Genomic DNA, 19,016 nt, shown 5'->3' with positions numbered 1-19,016 from the left:
TGACTGGCGTGAGAATTTTTATTCTTTTTTTTTTTTATCAGAAAGAATTAACGCAAAAATATAACGCTCGCGCACTCTGCCGAGAACGGAACGAACCCGTCCATGATTCTTTCCTCGTTGCACCGGGGATTCGAGCATTAGAATCGTCTCGCTCGCAGTATCCGTCGAAGTGCGGGTAATTCAACACGATGACAACCGTTGCTGCACACACCTTTGAAAATGTGTCGCCCTCCCCTTTCGCCCCTCCTCGCTCGCCAGTACGGACGGGACGGAAGGGTGGTCGTTGAATAGCCACGGCGGAAGGGACACCCCCTTCTACCGGATCCCCTAGTAACACTCCCCACTTTTCTTACGCCCGCCACGGTGCCAACGAGGAGGGTCTATAACCGTCCTTTGTCGAGTCGTGCTGCCACCTGCCCAACAGCTTCGACGACGACGACCTTGCCCATGAGAGTGGTCGCCGAGCACTCCAGACTGTCGTCCCGTCTGCTCTCGAGCCGTGGAAAGACGTCTATGTAAGAAAATATCGAACGGTCCCTATAGGAGTCACAATCCGTTTGATCGAACCTTGTGATCTGCCTCCGGATGATCGTCCGTTTGAGAAATTTGGTACAAAGCAGTAAATTATATGATAACGCGAAAGGCACTTTATTAAAGTTATCTATTCAGTATTTAGGTAAGAAAGTGCATGTACAAACATGAAAGGATTTATCTTAGGAAAAGACATGCGCATAGACAGAAGAATATTTGCATCTGCCTAGATGATTGATTGCGGATTTGCGGAACGTATAGTAACTGGATTGAATTGCCGGTATAATTAGTTTTTCTTTATTTTAAATTTCGCAGCCCTTAGTTACCGTCGTCGTAGGATTAAAGGACAGGATAAAGGGAATCGATGCGACAAACATGGAATTCATTGCGTGTACTAAAATTGTATACGAGGCGAGGCACCTGTTCCGTTCTCCTCGCGGGAAGAATCGCTTTCGCGACGTCGACTAAGCATTAATATACACATGATATGTGTTCCGTGCGAATAATTGCCGAGTTGTCGGTGAACATGCGACGTGATGAGGCCGCAGTTTGCCTGGGCGATGTCGAACGACGAGTCCCTTTCGCTTTTGCGGTATTACGTGCACTTTACTTATCGCGCGCGATCTATAATTGCGGGTTATCGTCAAGACACCGACAGCCTCCATATAGATCTTGGCGGATCAATTCACGTGCGAGTGGACACGTCTACTTTACACGTGTGTATCGTGTCATCACGTACAACGTGTCCGCGGTGTGTTTTACACATTTGCGTGCATCGCTGATAAGCATCGCTGATCCACATCGCATCTAACATTCCGTATGTCTATACTCTGTCAAATTGTCAAACGCACCACTTAACGTCTACATCGCTTCCGTGCATGCTGGTTATGCATTCACGAATGCTCGCCGCTGTTGTTTAAGAGTCTTATATATGTGTAACCTGACAATTGTACAAATGTGTCCCTGTTGAACGCATATTTATAATTTAAAAAACGAAGAATTTATTTCGTAATATGTGAGAAATCCTAAATAACTAATTGTTACTGAATTTCCTTTACGAATCTTATAATGTTAAAATCTTATTGAAGGTTTTAACATTCATATAACGTAAGACACACGAATCACAGATTACGGTAAAAGAATATTCGTATCCGCATAAAATTCTATACGATACGAGCAATGCGCGTCGTGATAAACAACCTTCGAATTAAGCTACATAACTGCCGATAGCATCGCATCATGAAATTATGACGCACTACAAGAACGTAAGACACTTAAAGGTTGTACCTAAGCTTAAATATATACGATCAGACGAAAAAAGCCCAACAAGATCACAAAATATAACTAATGTTCGGTACACTTTCTCATTGGATGAAGGTAGAACGCATTTATATATCTATCGAAACGATTGGCACCGACGAATTTCTTGATACACGTACGTCGACAAGATGCGTTAGAAAAAATCGTGAATGCAGATTTTGCGAACGCGAGTCACTCCGTCAATAATTTGATAATTGTCCGTCACAAAAGAAGTCCGAGATGTAGCAGTTAGCACAATGCACATGCTGGAGTTGCTATGTCAATCCAGCACGATCTTCATTGTGGTCAGGAGCAGTTCTCGCGGTGTCTATATCGTTATCTCGATTTACTGTCAATACCCTGATGACGACATCGCGATAAAAAAGATCACCCTCTGTAGTTCTCTATCGTCACCACAAATCGTTCCAAGAGTTCGAAACCAAAGTGACTACTCTCAAACACACGCACGCACAGGAAATCCAATATCGATGCGCGATATCGGTCAGCAGCTTAGTTCTCGGAGTTGCGGTTTAAAGCGGCTACGTCGACGTTCTCTGTGCACGACAAATTCGGCTTTCGCGAAAAGTTGGCACCCTAAGGACGAACGGACGGGGAGTAAGATGGTGGTAAGATGGAGTTAAAGCGCGAAAGGAGGAATGAGAGAGAGGAGAGGAAAACAGCGAGAGGAGGAAAGAGCGCGAGTTGAAGAAAAAGAGAGAGAAAGATACTTCCTACGTGCCAGCATTCCGCGATGAACTCACGAAGAAGGAAGGCGCTCACACGCGCTTCTTGCCAGCACGTACCACCAGCAACGCCCTCTTAAAGAAAGCGAAGGGCGACGAGGGGACGATGGGGCCGGACGTGGTGGGCGAGGAGAGGGAGAGAGAGTTGCGCGCGATTGTGTGTAGACCGCGGTGTTAACAAACGGTACACTAATGTTTCACATCTCGGTGTGTACCCCTCCTCCTTCCGCTGGCCAGTTCTCTTCTTCATCCCGCTTCCGTCACGATCGTCGGCGGTCTCGCTCCCTCGATGAAGCTCCTCCGTCGCTCCGACGGCCGCGGCGGCGGGCAAGAGCGCGAAGCGGTAGCTCGGCGTGCCGTGCACGTCGGTCGCGGGGTGACGGCGAGAGAGAGGCATCGCGCGGCGTCACGAGTTTCAGCGGTAGTCACTCTCGTCGCCGCGCTACACCATCCGCGAAGGGTTGGAGGGGGCCGTAAACGAAGGAGATGAAGGCGGGGCGAGGTTAGTCCGCGCCCACGGAGGGGAAAAAAGCCGAGTTCCGCACCCACCGTGGCACGTTAAAGGGGGAGGCGAAAGAAGTATGGAAGGGGACGATTTATCCCGCACTTCTCTCTCTCCCTCTCTTTCCCTCTCTTTCTTTCTTTATTTCTCCCTCTCTTTCTCTTTTTCCGCATTTCTCTCCCCTGCGTCCACCACCGGCACGAACACACGTGGAGCGCGCTCTCTCGTGTGTATGTGTGCGCGCTCTGCAAAAATATCGCCGCCGGCAGGCAGGTACGCGCGTGTGCGCGCGTCGTCGATCAGTGGCCGAAAAATATCGGCGAGTCCTTTTTTCCCTCCCCGCACGCGAGGGACCCCCCACCAGCGTGGACGACAGGGTATATTTTAGCGCCCGCGACCCACTACCTTCGGCTGCTCCTATCCGCCCCTTTCGTCGGCGGTGACATCGGGAGGGCGAACGAGTACGCGAGGAGGCAAGTTGCCTTGAAAAAACTGCGCGAAGCATTCTCACGATGCTCACAATTATCTCATTGGGTGTCCGCTCGGATATCGCTCGGATAGGTGTTTGTGCATGTTTACGCGTTGCCTCGATTGGATGATCTAAGTAAGTCGAGATAACGGAGCATTAAAAAAGAAAAGACTATTCATCCGTTCGCTAGTTTGATTAATCCGAATTCTGCGGAGAAATAGTGAAGCGAAATTGCAAAAAATCTCGGTGTAACAATCTAACGAAATGATTGACGGCCGGATTGCACGGTGGGACGTTTATGCGACATCGTCGCATTAAACTGTCGGAACGAGCATAGTACTCTGCGTAAACGCCGTCCGTGTAATGTGTAATACACTCGGCGGAGTGACGATCGTGCATACCGCGATGTAAACGCGCGAGGGAGACGGACGATGCTGCAGGTGGGAGCTGCATCATGAACGAGACGTAGGTGGAAGTGAGAGAGGTGCGAGGCGCGAAGGACAGGAAGAAACAGAGAGGAGGCGAGAAGCGAGAGAAAGGGATAGGATGTAGGTACACGAGGACGGAACGAGAGAGACGGAAGTTTGTGTAGTCAAGTGTCGCGTAGTGCTAGAATAAGGAGGAGTGGCAGGTAGCGCGGCATTAGAGCTAACTCCGGGCGCAGGAAGGGGTACGAAGTAGTCGGCGATCTTGTCTTCGCGCGGAGGGAAGGGAGAGAAGGAAAGAAAGAGAAAGAAAGAAGACGGTGGGGCCTCGATGGTGGGAGACACGAGTCGGAGTGTGCGGTCGTGTCCGAGGAGGAGGAGGGGAAGAAGCAGCCGACAGCAACGGGAGAGAGGGCAACGAACAAACTACCGGGAAGAAGTCAGCGGCAAGTAAAGCAGCGCCGCCGAGGCTAAACTTTGGGATCTATCGAACTAAAATTGTCGTGTAGTTTCTACCTCCGTGCCTCCCTCCCACCCCCTAACCCAACCCTGTCGTCCGCCAACCTTCCCGTTCATCCCCCTCCGAGCGCTACCGACCGCTCACACTCTTCTCGCCCCACCATACGGGAGCGTGGCAGCATCTCGGCCGGTCGCGTCCCCCTCCGTCTCATTCAAACCCATCCCCTCCATGGGAACGAAAGCCGAGAACGAAGAGGGAAGAAAGCGCCTACGGTGGGGCATCAGGAGGAACGAAGAAGCGAGAGCGAGCTATCGGGCGTCCCGCGAAAGAGCGAGAGACAAAAAACGGAAAGAGGAAAGGAGGGAAAAGGACGGGAGAAACGAGGATCCCCGACTCGGGCGAGCGGCGAAAGGGAGGGAAAGCGTAGGGAACTAGCCGAGCCCCACGGGCGACTCACCATATTTTATTGTCGCGTTTGCCGACGCTAACCGCCGGCTCCGTGCCCGATCGACGAAGTAGGATGCCGACGACCTGTGCGGGAAGAGAAAAGAGCCACGCACGACACCCGGCGTGCTAATACGAGAGCTACCCGCGGAACGAATTCGCGCGCGGGTACGAGAGACACCGGGCCGCGGGCGAGAGAGCGTGGCATCGGCGCGGCAGAGGTGGTGCCCGTACCCCCACCACACCGCGCGCCGTACCGATCTGGACCCTCCCACCCGCCTCGCCGAGGGCAAACCATCTCGCAAAAATCGTCCCCCTTTCCGTGGAAGGAAAAGAACCACGGCGACGACTCTGCCACTGCCACCACCACCACACCACTACCATCACCATCACCACCACTAGACTCGGCGGCGAGTTTCGAGCGTTTCTCTCGTCATCGGGCCACCACCACTAGCGTGATACTATCGTTACCGCCAGCGCCACCGGCACTGTACCCATCGCCTCCTCCTACGACTCCGCGATCAACCGTCATCTCGCGGAACGTGGGGTACAACGTACAACGGCAACTTACAGACCGCGAACCACGCTTGTTCCTCCGCGAGCGAGGAACGAACTTGCGCGGAATCGGGTGACGCGATAGGGGCCACCGACGGCGGATCGGCCACAGTGCTTATCGCGCTCGGTGAACGTGAAACGAACTCGTCTCCCATTGACAATCGCGTGAAAGTGAACCCTAAGATAATAAATAAACGTACAGTTGAATTCTCGCATTAGTCATCGTACGGAAAAAGGAGAAACCTTTACGGGAACAAAGTGAGAGAGAGAGAGAGAGAGAGAGAGAGAGAAAGAGAAAGAGAGACAAGGAAACAGGAGGGGGACAGAAATACGGAGCAAGAACAACATACGGTGTCTGGTCGTTGTCGCTGTTGCGTCGGCAGCGAGCGGACGTGCACGCGGCGGAAACACGCGCCTCCGTCAGTTCGTACTTGGCGCTTTCGGTGCGCGCGATCGGTAGCGCCACGACCGGAGCAGCCGCGATCGGCACGAGCGAGAGGAGGAGAAGGAATAAGAAGACGGAACGCAGCATCTCTTTCGCGAGTTCGAGGCGCGTGATTGCGCAGGCCGCCAGGCGACCGGCTGCGTGGAAGGACCGCGAAGGATAAAAAGAGACGGCCGGTGTGCGCGATTCACATCGTCCTCACCGTTCTCCCTCACTCACTCATCTCTCTCTCCCTCTCTCTCTCACGCTTTCAGTCTGTCCTCCTCCCTGTCATTCCTCTCCTTTTTCAGCGGTGTCCCTCCGACACCCTCGCTCAACCTACCACTCTACCACACTCTTTCTCTCTCTCTCTCCCTCTCGGCCCCTCCTCCCCCCTCGCTTAGCTCGCCGTCCCGTCCCTCTGACGCTCGCTCGCTCTCGCTCCCTCCTCCCTCTATCCCGTCTACCCTTCTCGCTCTCCCTCACCGTGGCCGTCTCGCTCGCGCCCGCGATCCATGTACCTCCGCCTTCCTATCCGCCGAGCGGAGGACTGGATTCCGTCGAAAAGAAACGACGATTCGGAGGATAGTCGCGACCGATCATAGCTGGCGCGTCGATCGGATCAACGGAGTGAATAGCCGTCCGCGACTAACCGCATCGCGCGTTACCGCGACAAGTGCCACGCATCGCGCCGCGCGCTCTCTGTGCCCTTCGATCTTTTTTTTTATTTTCGCGCGACACTGGTTACCGCGACTCGCGACACTCCGGTGTGCCGGAGCAGAGCTCGCGCTCCTTTCTCGGGAGGACTCTTGGTCGCGCTGTTCCCTCTTCGGAGTGAGATCGGAGTGCGCCGATCGTCGTCCGCGGCACTTTCTTTCGCAACCTGCTTCGCGAGTGCACGACGACTACGATACGCGGTAGTTGCGACAGCAGAACCGCTCCGGGGGACCACTTTTCGGTCGCTTTCGCGCCTCTGCTTGTTTCCGCGTGTGACAGTGCGAGTGCATATGCCGGCAGCGGACCGCCACCGATTTCGACCGGTTCGAGCGCAGCCGGGCGACCAGTCGCTACGACCGGGCGCACGGGAGTGCCGTCGACGCGAGTAGCACCCCCCTCGCCGGGGTGGCTGGACACGCGACAGAGAGGGTCCTCGCGCCTACCGCGTGAGCCTTCGCGTTGGTGAAAAAAAGGAAAAGGAGAAGGAAAGAGCGAAAGAGTGTGACGGATCCGCGGAGTGACTGCGTCGAGAGCGAAGGCGCACTGCGAGAGTGCCGCGGACCTCTGGAACGATGATCGCGTAGCGGTGTCCGACCATCACGGCCCTGAGCGGCCGACACATCATGTCACAGTTCTCCTTCCGAGGATCGCCAAATCTACAGGTGAGCGCTCTCGATCCTGCGTACTCCCCGTGAGAGCTCTCGATGCCCGTATCTCGGGCCTCTTGGAGCCACGCGCGCACACGTCCGCTTGCGAGTAAAAATCGCGCGCGGCGACAGCTCCGTATGCTTGGAATTATTCGTAACTTTTCGGTCGAGGCTTCGGTATTCGCTTTGACGTAACTTTGACGTTAGTGCGTGTGCGCGTGTGTGGAATTTGTTGATAATAAAATTTGAAAGGCGCGGTGAATGTGCACGTTGGGATTTAAAAGCTGCGAGCTTTCGAATCATACGTGCCGGAAAAAGAGCCGAGTTAATTAGCACGAGTGATAAGTTTGATGCAGCGTAGTCAATGATCAAAGACATAAGTAGATTGATAAGTCGCAGTAGTTATCCGAGAGATCACGTCCCTAATATCAATGATTCCCGTTTGCACTTCGAGCTAGCTCATTTCGGTTTATCAGGCACCATTGTAAAAAGAAATCACTTAACGGCCGTGTCGTGCAAAAAAAATCGATAATTATCCGTGAGATAAGCGAATTGAAAAAAAAAGTAACCTTGTTGATAAATAAGTGAGTCCGCGAAATGGACGTCTCGAATATCGTATACGTGTCGTTACTGTCGTTCTGATTCTCCTTACATTTAACGTTTTAGTGAAACACGGCAAACTGATCTTCCGATCACAGTCGGAATTATTTATCGCCGTGTTTGTATCGTTTACGGCTTATCGTGCCAATTGTAAAACGAAGTAATCGAATCAGCAAAGAGCCGCATGTTTAAACGATCCGATCGCCGCGCTTGTTAACAACATCGTATCTCATCCCTTTTTCCGACTTGTGTAAAACAAATACGTATCCATAGTCACATAATCAATAATAAGGAATGACGCATAGCGCGAATTTCCGTGAAACATTTTTACCGGAGTCCGATATCTATTGGCTATTTTTGCTCCGTTTTACGTTGAAACGACTACAAGCAGAAATATTAAACCCGAAAAATACTCTTGACACTCTTTTTTTTTGCACAAATTACCGACCGACATGACCGCGATATTATTTATGTTTAGCTTATAATAAACCCGTCTGTCATCTAAATTACAATTGCTGACGACACGTGTATTATACTGATATTAAATGCAAAAGTTTTTTTTATGCATATCCCTTGCGACAATAAATGAAAAAATAAACCAACTTTTAGATCAGTCTATAGTATAGGTATAGTATCGATTTATAGCGCACTGAGTTTATATGTATAGATTCGATATTAATTCAGCATTTTTCCCATCTTTGTATGTTAACAATGTTTGATTTGCGTTTTTTTTTTCTTGATGTAATCTCTCGAAGCGTTAATTCGTTGGTATTTGAAAGTAAGATATAGTTAATGATTGAACGTTCATATAACGTGTATGTATTAGTTCTCGTGTGTAGCCTTGCGCGCACATATATATACGCACACGCATAATACATAGCTCGACAAATGTATTCCTTATTACAGACTATGTAACGATCGCGCGCAAGGCGAAAATATTGTCGGCGCGCGATTACAAAGCAACTTCTTGTCGGCTGACTGCGATAGAGTGTCATCGTTTGCAGAAATTACTATCGGCTAATTTTCGCGCCGCGAAGCTGTATTAAAGGCGTTCTCCTTTTAGTAAATAATTTTCGCCATTAAAATCACGATGCGTGCGACGCGTCGTCGTTAGGCGTCGTTAACTCGTTTTGGCCTCACGAGGCGTATCGAATAATTTGTGCAGGGAGGAATCCCCTCCCTTTCTCTCTCGGCGGCGAAGGTGAGGGTTGCGAAAATGAATAGCCGTTGGCAAGCCGGAGAGGTTCCGTACCCACGTGTCCTGACACGCTGTATATAGGTATACCTTGCATATACGCCGCGTATAGCGCTGAACTGAGAACATGTGTTGCCACGCCTAAATGATCGAAGAGCCGAGCTCGGCGGAATAATTATCTTGTCTTACTAACAACGAAGGTTTTTGTCATAATAGCAGCATCGCATGCCGCTGCATTTCAACCGTATCTCGAAGGTGGTAATTGGTGCGTGCTCCACGCACTGCATCTTTCCCATATCCGTTCGGTCGCTCTTTCCGATTATTTCACGTTTATATTCGCATTGCAGTTATTAGAATACGAATTAATTTCCTTTTACATTGATTTTATATTTCGCGTGAAATTACGTGAGAATCCAGACGTTTACTGCTCGCGAAAAATCCTAACACAACGCAAATGTATCGACACAAGGTAGCGCAAGTAAAACGATGATATTGAAGATGTAAAGGAATGTCGATGCAAAAGCGAGAGTATATTACAACCACTTTACATACAGCATATTGGGCACGGGTATACCGGGACATTTTAGGCCGCGGCCTATACCTCAAATTCAACCTAAAGTCTGACCTGAAGCTAGTTTCGGCCGCCTATCAAATGTTCACAGCAGGCGGCCTAAATAATTTAGGTCGAATTTGAGGTATAGGCCGCGGCCTAAATTCAGGGTGTAAACCTAGCCATTGTTCAAGTGCTGATAAATTAAATGGCCTCTTATCTGTTATTTTCTACTTATAGTGCAGTAAAAAAAAACAAAAGAGATAAATAATTACATTGGTCAGTATTTATCCTTGACATATTATCGTTAATATATGACGTATGTATATATGTAGACAATAACTCGCCACTCGCATAAAGTATTGTTTTTTCATCTGTATAATATCCATCACATTCCGCGCGTATTATTTTGTAATATGAAACACATCAACGAAGGAACGCATGGATTATCTTTGCCTATTTATGAAAAGTATATTTTTAATTGCATGTCAAAAACAAAATTCCCCGATCAAATAACGATTATAAAGCCACAAAATTTATCGAAATTATTACCGTCACCATCTTCATATTCATAATCGTTCATATTACCTTAAAACTATTAACAATAAAGAGCAATTAATTTACGCTACATCAATGTTGCTCGTAATCGCCATATATCGTAACGTGTCGCTGCGCTTGAGGAAATAACGAATCATAAACGAACAGCACTAGGCGAACGTATATAAATTTATCATCAGCGACTCCTAAATATTTGCAGATATGTAAGCGAGTTCGACGAATCGGAAGATAAAAAAAGAATTTTTCAATCCATTTTTATCACTTAAAGTCCTATCTTTTTTGTCGCAATCCCAAATTTCCATATCACATGGCTTTAGCATATCCACGAGGTAAAATGATCGAAGCAATATTGACACTGATCGTTGCCCAAATTAATCTGCAGCGCGTTGATCCGACACGTCTCAGCGAACGCGAATGCAACGGTCGGTGTATGACGTTGCGCGATGCGATCCACACACGCTCGCCGTTTAATTCCAGCTTGAAAAATTGTCGCGCCCACAAATACACGACTGTTCTTTTTTTTTATGAAACTGTAAACCACGCTCTCTGCATCGCGACGACCGTGCGCGGCCAGGCGTTGGCATTAAATTTAGAACGCGGTGGAATTCATAACACTAATCTGCGTCGATCAATTTAATTGAGATAACAACCTCTTCGTTTTCGCACTCTCGCGTCTTCTCGTCCTTTTTGATTCCGTTGCGTTATTTTTGCCCATGTCGCGTGGTAAGACCGGAGAGCGTCGACGTCGTTGATGTATCGAGGAACCGTCTAGATGAATGCCTCGGTTAAGCTTACAATTTGTTATGCCACTAGCAGCATTATTCCTCCCGACAAAATGTCACAACACACGGCGAAACTTGAAATTATCGTGTAACCGTACAGACGTCACGAGACGGAGACCTTATATTTGAATTATGTTAGGTGTATACCGAAATATATTGTAGTTATTTAGATTTTATAGCTAACAAGTTTGCGTATTATATTGACGAGTGAATTAGAAATGTATCTGTTAGGAAAAGTTTGTTTCGACGACCCGTACCGCACAAAAGAACAGTCTAATTCTTATCACCGAGCCGTTAACATGAAATAGATTTCTCATCAAGTCCGCTTCGATAATTTTCTTGACAATTCTGGACCCCCCTTCTCCCATTCCTAACTCATAAAGATCACAATACGTGTGTATCTCTTTTATCAAAATGTTACGCTTAAAATAAAATAGCAATGCGGGAAATAGATTAGTGTACACTCCGCAGTTTCTCGTGTCATGTTGCCTTGACATGCGATCGGTTCATATTAGTTGTGACGACCGCGAGATTAGACGCGGCACTGGTTGATAACGGTGCAACGAGTTAACTTAATTACGGACAAAGATGAATCAAAGATTTGCGCTTCGAGCTCCGATTTGCTTCCGTCTTTCCGTTGAGGAGATATGCAGGATGTTGCAGGTTCATTGTAAAATATTCAACATGATCTAGATTTGTAATTGCACTCGATTGAATCACCAACGTGCATCCTAGTGAGCGAGTATCGTGTTTCCGTGTCGGCTTATTATGTTTCGCTTGGGTGCAGACATGTTAATACGTTTCGTAAGATCCGTGCGTTTTCCTTCGCGATAACGCGTCACAAATCCGTACGTGGGGCACATCCGTGGACTTTACTGGGCCTCAAGTAGTTACCCGCCTCTCGTTGTCGACATGTATATACGCGCGTCAAATCGTCGATACGAATCGACGTATTAGCGGGGAAATTCGTGCGATACGACTGACGTAACGGTTTAATCAGGATATCGATATTAATAGATAGCTATCGTAGCCAGCACGAGGATACATAAATGACTTACATAACTAGATTATATCCGAGCACATCTGAGTACATTCTGATACGATCGTGTATCACATGTATTTATCTGTTTGGAGGTAGTCAAAGTACTTAAGTCAAAACTTTTGGACAAGCCGTGCTCACGTAAACAGAAATGGAATATTGGCACTCGTGATATTACTTATCTTCGTATCTTTTTTCTTTTTCCAATGACGTTATCATAAATAAATACACGACTACCGCGATACAACATTGTAACAATGAATAAAAATCACAAGTATATATCATTTTAAAAAAGAAATAATTAGTAGAATATGACGGATTAGAAGAAAAACACCTGGGTTGGAAGGGAAAAGATTTGGTCAAAGACATTTGTATGCCTGAAACGCTCAACGATGGAGATTCGAACGGAAGAGAAAAGAGGAAGGGAAGCTCCCCATTGACGGCGACCACATAAAAATTATGAATGGCCATATTACTGCAAGTTGGCAGAGTGGCGACGTGTCGCGACGCGTTATATATAGATATATATATATATGTAGATACGATCGCCGGTAGTAAGTTCGCGCCCAGCGGTTAGCGCTGTTTCACTCGCTGACTTAGCGCTACTCGAGCCGGTCTCTAGAGCTGACTCAGATCCGCCCTCGGCCTCTTGTTCGTTCCCTCAACTATCCTTCTCGCTCTTGCGGCCGTGACACGTTCATTCGTTCGTTCGTGTTCACATCGTGAGTAGCGACAGCCATCACGCAAGCGACATTCGGAAAATTTATATCGAAACACCGTTGACTGTGATCCGTTTTTTAATCAGAAGACAAAAATTTCCACCTTGACTTTATAATTAGGTTGTAATCGCCGCTAGTAACGCAACAGTAATTCAATAGTGTTATCAATACTGTCAAATTACTTATAACGCACATATACATACACAAGCCGGAATGTTAATCGAACACTCCGTTTGTATATGTATATATATCTCTTGTCCTTTGTCGCTAGGATAAGTCGCAGCTTCAATGACAGTTACACGCGTAATAATTCTCCCACACGATAAGTCACCGGTAACACAATAACCGCACACCCGTAATATAGTAACGCTCTTCCGTAAGCATCGTCAACGAGAATGCGATTACGCCGACGCGGGCGAAAGTATTGTCGCCCTGCACGGTGCGTGGTGTTGGTATATCGTCCGTCACAATGTTAAACTGAGTAACGTAAGTATGTACGCTATTGTATCACCACAGGTCCTCTTCTGATAACGCGCCGTCGTCGTCGTGGTCGTTGGTAATCGCTTTACGGCGAAACTTCGGTGTCGGATGACGACTTCGCAGTTTCGTCGCTCTCTGCTTTTGTCGAAATACGCGAGCGAGAGCTCTGGCCGCGGGCCCTCGGGAACCGTGAACGATACGATTGTATGTGTCCCCCTTCCATGGCGATCGTGCCAACGATAACGCCGCATTTTGTTCCCCTCGGAGGCACGGGAGTATAACCATAAGCGATTAGCAGAGAGGAATTAATTAATTAATTTAGCTGCATATCGCGCTGCGATCAAATTATCGATGATACTTTGTGAGAAACGCGATATCACAGACCGCCCCAATCGTTTCCCGCAATTGCGGTTGTATTTGCGGTCGACGAAGGAACATAAATCCCGCATTATTTGCGTTTTCATGAATTTTTTTTTTTTCTAAAAAAGAACAGCGAATTGATTAATTAATAATAGGAAGATAACGATTTACGCGGAATATTTAGAACGTTATGATTGAAGCGAGTATTGATTCCTTGTCACAGCATAAATTGAATTTGCAAAAATAACTGATCCCCGGAAATAGGAGATCATTACATTTTTAAGTTATTGTTAGTTAAAGTTTCATTCGCGCAGATATTTCCGAACCTACCGATAGTTTAACGCGACTCGTTAAAATCACATCCGTGAAGAATATAAAACCTGTTTTTCAATCGACGTATTTCCAATCACATAATTTTATTATATCCACTCTGAATTATATTCGGACGCTTCAATGTACAATTCTTTTTTATTTTTTGTTTTTGGCCATTTTTATTATATATTAGATATTTTTGTTCGTTCACACACATTAATTTTCATATACAACTAGTCTTCAAAATCATAAGTTACAGGTTCACAACCGCTTCAAAAGATTTAGTCCATCGATCGGAGTCGGTCTTAAGCTTGAGAAATAATTGTATTCGTATTATCTGACTGTAGAGAATTAGCGAAGATTTTCACGTTTTTCCGAATGTAACATTCAACAAACAGAGACGGTGCAGGAAGCTAGAGAAAGAGGGAGAAAAGGGAGCGTGGAGAAATATGGATAGGTGAGTCGCGCGGGGTGGGAACATAAGTGAGTGCTGCGAGGCCTAAACACACACGCGAGGAAGGTCCATCAATCTGGCCTGGAGTCAATATTGACTTGGCTGGGCCTCGTTGCAAAGAGGGCATCATCGGCACGCATAAAGAGGATCGAATCGGCCGCCGCGCCGCGCCGGTCCCTTTTTCGCTCGCAGGACACGCGTGACAAATGCTCCGCGCGCAAACACCGGCGCATCTGTGTCCACAGGATAACCGATTCTCTTCCGAATGGCCTATAAATCCTGGAAGTGCAGTCGCACTACGGAGGTCCGCCGTTCGTTTCCGATTCGACGTACCTCCTATTCGCGTTCTTTACAAGCTTCTCTATCTGACACCCCGTATCGCCCGGAGCACCGCGCCGTCGTCAACCCGAGTTTTTACGTTTATCGAGCTCTTCGTTGGAAAGACGCCCCTGGGCTCCTCTCGGATTTTACTTGAATAAATTTCACCGTGGATTGTTCAAGACCCGTCAATTGAAACTCACTCGCATATCGCGCTATCGCGTGTATTACGACAATTTAATTTGTCAGTTGAAGCAAAATATAAGCACATCTGTGTCACATATTACGACTCTTGATTTTACATATGTGCGTGAATATTATTTATCGTTTAACTTATCTTAAGACGAAATATCCACAAATATGAGTATTTCAGTATGAATTATTTCTGTGCTTATCACTATGTTAATATCTCGGTTGTACGTTATAAAATAAGCATTTAAATATATCAGTATTTTTTTAGAAAATTGTCAGCTTGTTATTGAATTTCTACTTTAATAACAAGCTAGTTATTGAAGCTTCTTCTCCTTCAGCAATGTTTTCGCGACGAAGCTTTTTATCGCTGCCGAGAAACATTGCTGATCGCGCTATTACTTGTTCCTTCGTCGACATGTTCGTTACACCGCGCATACAAATCGGGTCATAAGTAAGATGCGTGCGGCCAGGTGCTGTCGATGCCGATGTGTACCGAGTGCCGATCCTCAGTCGTTCGTCAGCTATATACCCGTTCACGGCCGCTTTAATCCGAGGACATGCACTTTTCTCTTTTTCCCAGGCTCGGACGACGATCCATCGATCATCGACTCGCGGCGCGACGCGTACGATATCGGTTTTTCGCGACGCGTGAGCGATGGGTCGTCGCGATTCAGGTATCCGAGGTATACCTGAACCTGAACCTCTGAACGCGACAACCAGCGTGTGCGCGCGCGCGCGCGCGAGTCGAGAGATCCCGGTGTAACTTTCCGCAAACTCTTCGAAGATGTCAGGTCGACACTAAGCGGTGGTGCGATGCTCCTCCGCAGTGTTCAAATATCCACGTATACCTATTCCCCGACGACGAATTCTCGCTCGCTTCGTTCGTTCGCGGCGCAGGTAGATCGCGACGATCGCCTCGTCCAGTTTATCGCCAACCGGTTTTTATAGTACGTATCGAGTAACGGATGCTCGCGCGAAACCTTACACCGAACAGGGCGTAAGTAACGTATTACGCGAATGTTGCGAAAGGAAAGTACGCGAAAAGAGGGCTTCCGCTCGCGTGCCGAGGCATTAACGCGAACGAGAAAAATTGAGTTGATTATTTTCCCAGTTGACGTTTGATATCTGCCTCTCCTCTTAAATATCCCATAAATATAAATCCGAACGATATGCGGAATGATACGATTCTAGTTTTTAACGAATGGCTGGCGTGCGACGGATGATAAGAGTCGCCCCCGACGGCACGCGAAATTTCGTAATCAAACGTAAAAAACCTATATATATTACGTATATACATCTATGCAAAGTAGCAAATTCTCAGCTTTCTCCATAATCCGCAATTCTTCGATCTTGATGCCCGTGTTTCAATCATAAGAACAATTAATCAACGACACTTAATTTACTCCAAAATTTTAGTAAATGTAAAATCGGAAAAAATCAATATCGCTGCATCTCAACGCGACTGCTAATTCGCAATGCACTCTCCGGCGCGTGTTTCTTCGCTGGGAGGCATCTACGAGAGAAATCACAGTGAGGCAATTAGCGCGCTCGTGGCACAAACGAGAGAACGAAGAGCTAATGCGTCGATATATCGGCACGTATACGGCGTACGAATAATTATTGCTGTCGTCGGTCGCTACCGGTACGCTGCGCGCTACGTATAATACTACCTCGAAGCCACCTTGCTTCTTTAAAGGAGACAGCAGCAAGGACGAAACCAGTGGTGCTTAAACTTTACATAATTACTTGAATTCTGTTGAATTTTTTACAAGGCATTCACTTTCGCTCGCACATAATTTCTCTTGAATTATTAATAAAAAAAAATAATTAAAACCTATGATAAGATCTTTGACAAATTAAGAATTCTGTAAACATGTTTTATATATCCTATGTTTAAAAATATAAATTATAATATTAATTATAAAATTATATAAATTATAATATTAATTATAGTTTTTGTGTGTTTAATAATTATTACAAGTAATAGGTACTCGAAGGAAAAATAATAAAAAATAAGATTGGAAGAAAATTCATGTTAATAAAATCTGTTAAATATTGCATCTCTTTTCGTTATACTTCGTAAAAAATATGACGAAATAAGTTTTTTCGTTTGCAAAAATGAAATGCATTAGGCACCACTGCGCGACACCTCGCAAAGGTGATATAGTTGCCGTTGCGGTTTGCACGGTTGCGACTGGCAAGCAGCAGCTTCGATGCGATCGCATCGAGTAACTCAGGTCCGCCGCCTGGCTTCCTCTCTCGAGGACTAGGACTGAATTATGGCCCGTGGTAGCGGACACTCGCCAACACGCTTCGTCGTTTAACCCTTTGCCCGATCCGGAGTCCCGAAGCGCATTCTTGCCATCGCCGGCTTTTCCCTCGAACTTCTTGGAATCTTACGATTTCTGAAAGAGAATGGTCGGATGTATGCCCGGCGAGGGACCGGTTTTTTCGCCTTCAAATGCGACGCAAATGTCGAGCATATTTTTAAATCGAGAGAATTTCCTTGTTTTTCTCTTTTTGTAAAATTGGATATATATGCCGATGTCAGCGGTATTTTTACATTTAAACCAATACGTTTTGATACGCAAGAGCAGAAATTGTACTCTAAGGCGCAATCTTCTTTGACCTAAAATTATAATAGAGAACTGCTTTATATTAGCTTTATCGTCGTCGATTGCAACGCGCGTCGTACTTCGCTTGAAATATAGCGGAGGTATATATACGGTATTTACCGTACACACGCACACGCGTTTGGCCATCGTGCGACAGTTGGCCCTCGAAACATCGGCGACGCATCGAGGACACGCATTAACGCGACTCTCTCTCGACGCCATAATGCGCATCGCGCATGGGTTTTTTCGCCCCAGCACAATGCGTACGGGGGTTTCGACAATATGTTTGGGGCCACCGAAACGAGGCAATGGATGGATGGATGGATGGATGGATAGCTGGCTGGCTGGCTGCCTGGGACAATCGCGGGAAGCGTCTCGGGGGTAGGGATGTTTCACGGGGGTTTGTTTAGGTTCCCGGGCGCGAAAGGCACTCAACCCGCTAATCTATTTAGCCGTAGTGTTTGATATGGAATTAATGAGGCTCGCCGGCATTATGCCCAGCGCCCGTAGATTTTCGGTTTAGTCGTGGAAATAAAAGGAGGGAGCCTGATGCTTGCAGTTACGTTCGCCTTTTCATAACGGGGATCGCCTCTTACCATCCGCCAGCTGCAACACGTCGTAAACGTGTAGTCGATACTTCGAGATTTCGTAGCAACGATATATCTAATCCTTAACGAGGTGCATTTAATATCGTGAGGAATGTAACACTCTAAGACAAACCTCACGTATGGAATAATTTAATCAGGTCAATTCAACTTGGATACTGATTGGAGCTCTGCGATCTGTTGGTTGCAGTGTCCTGTAACAGTGAACTCGTCGTTGGCGCCGTCCTCGGTCTCACCTGCAACCGGTGCGATCCTGAGCGCGGGCGGCCCGTCCCTGGTCAGCAGCGTAACCGCCAGTACGACGACGAATCATCCCCTGGACGTAGCCGGTCTGACGCAAGCGAGGATGGCGGTGACAAGCGCGATCGTGAGACCGCCCGGCAGTCCCACTACCTCGGTTAGCCCGTCCCAGGGTCATCCGCCGCCATCGGCCGGCGGTCCGACTGCGGCCAGGTGCTGTGATACCGGTCGGCCGATCTTCACGGATCCGCTGACGGGCCAGACCGTCTGCTCCTGCCAGTACGAACTGCTGGGCGGCTATCAGCGTCTAGGTGGCCTACCCACGGCCGCGCTTTCCATGTACAGCGCGCCGTACGCGGCCGCAGCGGCCGCAGCGGCGTCCGAGGGTATGGCCGCGTACTTTCCCAGCTTGAGCGCCGAGCAAGCACCCTTCTACACGTCCACGGTGAGTCCAAGTACCATATATGATAAAATAAAAAAGAGTCGAGATGAAAGTTCGTGAAATCAAAATTCGACAGTTTTATGCTCGCATTTTTCCTTTCCACGACCGTGAGCGGAAGATTCTTTTTCTTTTTTTTTTTATTCTGCAAATTCCGTGCATTATATTCTCACTAAAATATGTGACTTATAACCGTTCGCACGGTTCAACTGCGCCGCGTGCGATAAGCTCGACACTAGCTTTTGAATCGGCTGTAACAGTATTTCGTCGCAACGGCGTATACTTGGTTTTCAGAATTTTCTCGCAACGTAGAGAGTAGCATATCGATAAGCCTGGGGGAGA

At 47.4% G+C, this 19,016-nt stretch overlaps 1 protein-coding gene and 1 long non-coding RNA gene across 3 annotated transcripts in view; one reads left to right on the top strand and one right to left on the bottom strand.

Annotated features, from left to right (window-relative positions):
- LOC143894610 (uncharacterized) overlaps positions 1–19,016 on the bottom strand; it is a 279,902-nt gene that overhangs the window by 86,337 nt on the left and 174,549 nt on the right. The window lies entirely within an intron of this gene.
- The window catches only part of Mirr (iroquois-class homeodomain protein mirror), a 31,598-nt gene continuing 16,101 nt past the window's right edge, over positions 3,520–19,016 (top strand). Inside the window, exons 1-2 of the mRNA XM_077400965.1 lie at positions 3,520–7,231; positions 18,186–18,680. Coding sequence (XP_077257091.1) covers positions 7,193–7,231; positions 18,186–18,680 — 534 coding nt within the window. The 5' untranslated portion in view covers positions 3,520–7,192. The remainder of the gene's footprint in view (positions 7,232–18,185; positions 18,681–19,016) is intronic.

This window comes from Temnothorax americanus, unplaced genomic scaffold (assembly GCF_048541705.1).
Source record: "Temnothorax americanus isolate GAGA-0224 unplaced genomic scaffold, ASM4854170v1 Scaffold14, whole genome shotgun sequence".
NCBI classification, from domain to species: domain Eukaryota; kingdom Metazoa; phylum Arthropoda; class Insecta; order Hymenoptera; family Formicidae; genus Temnothorax; species Temnothorax americanus.
Note: the sequence above shows the minus strand (reverse complement) of the source record. Positions and strands in the feature narration are given on the sequence as shown.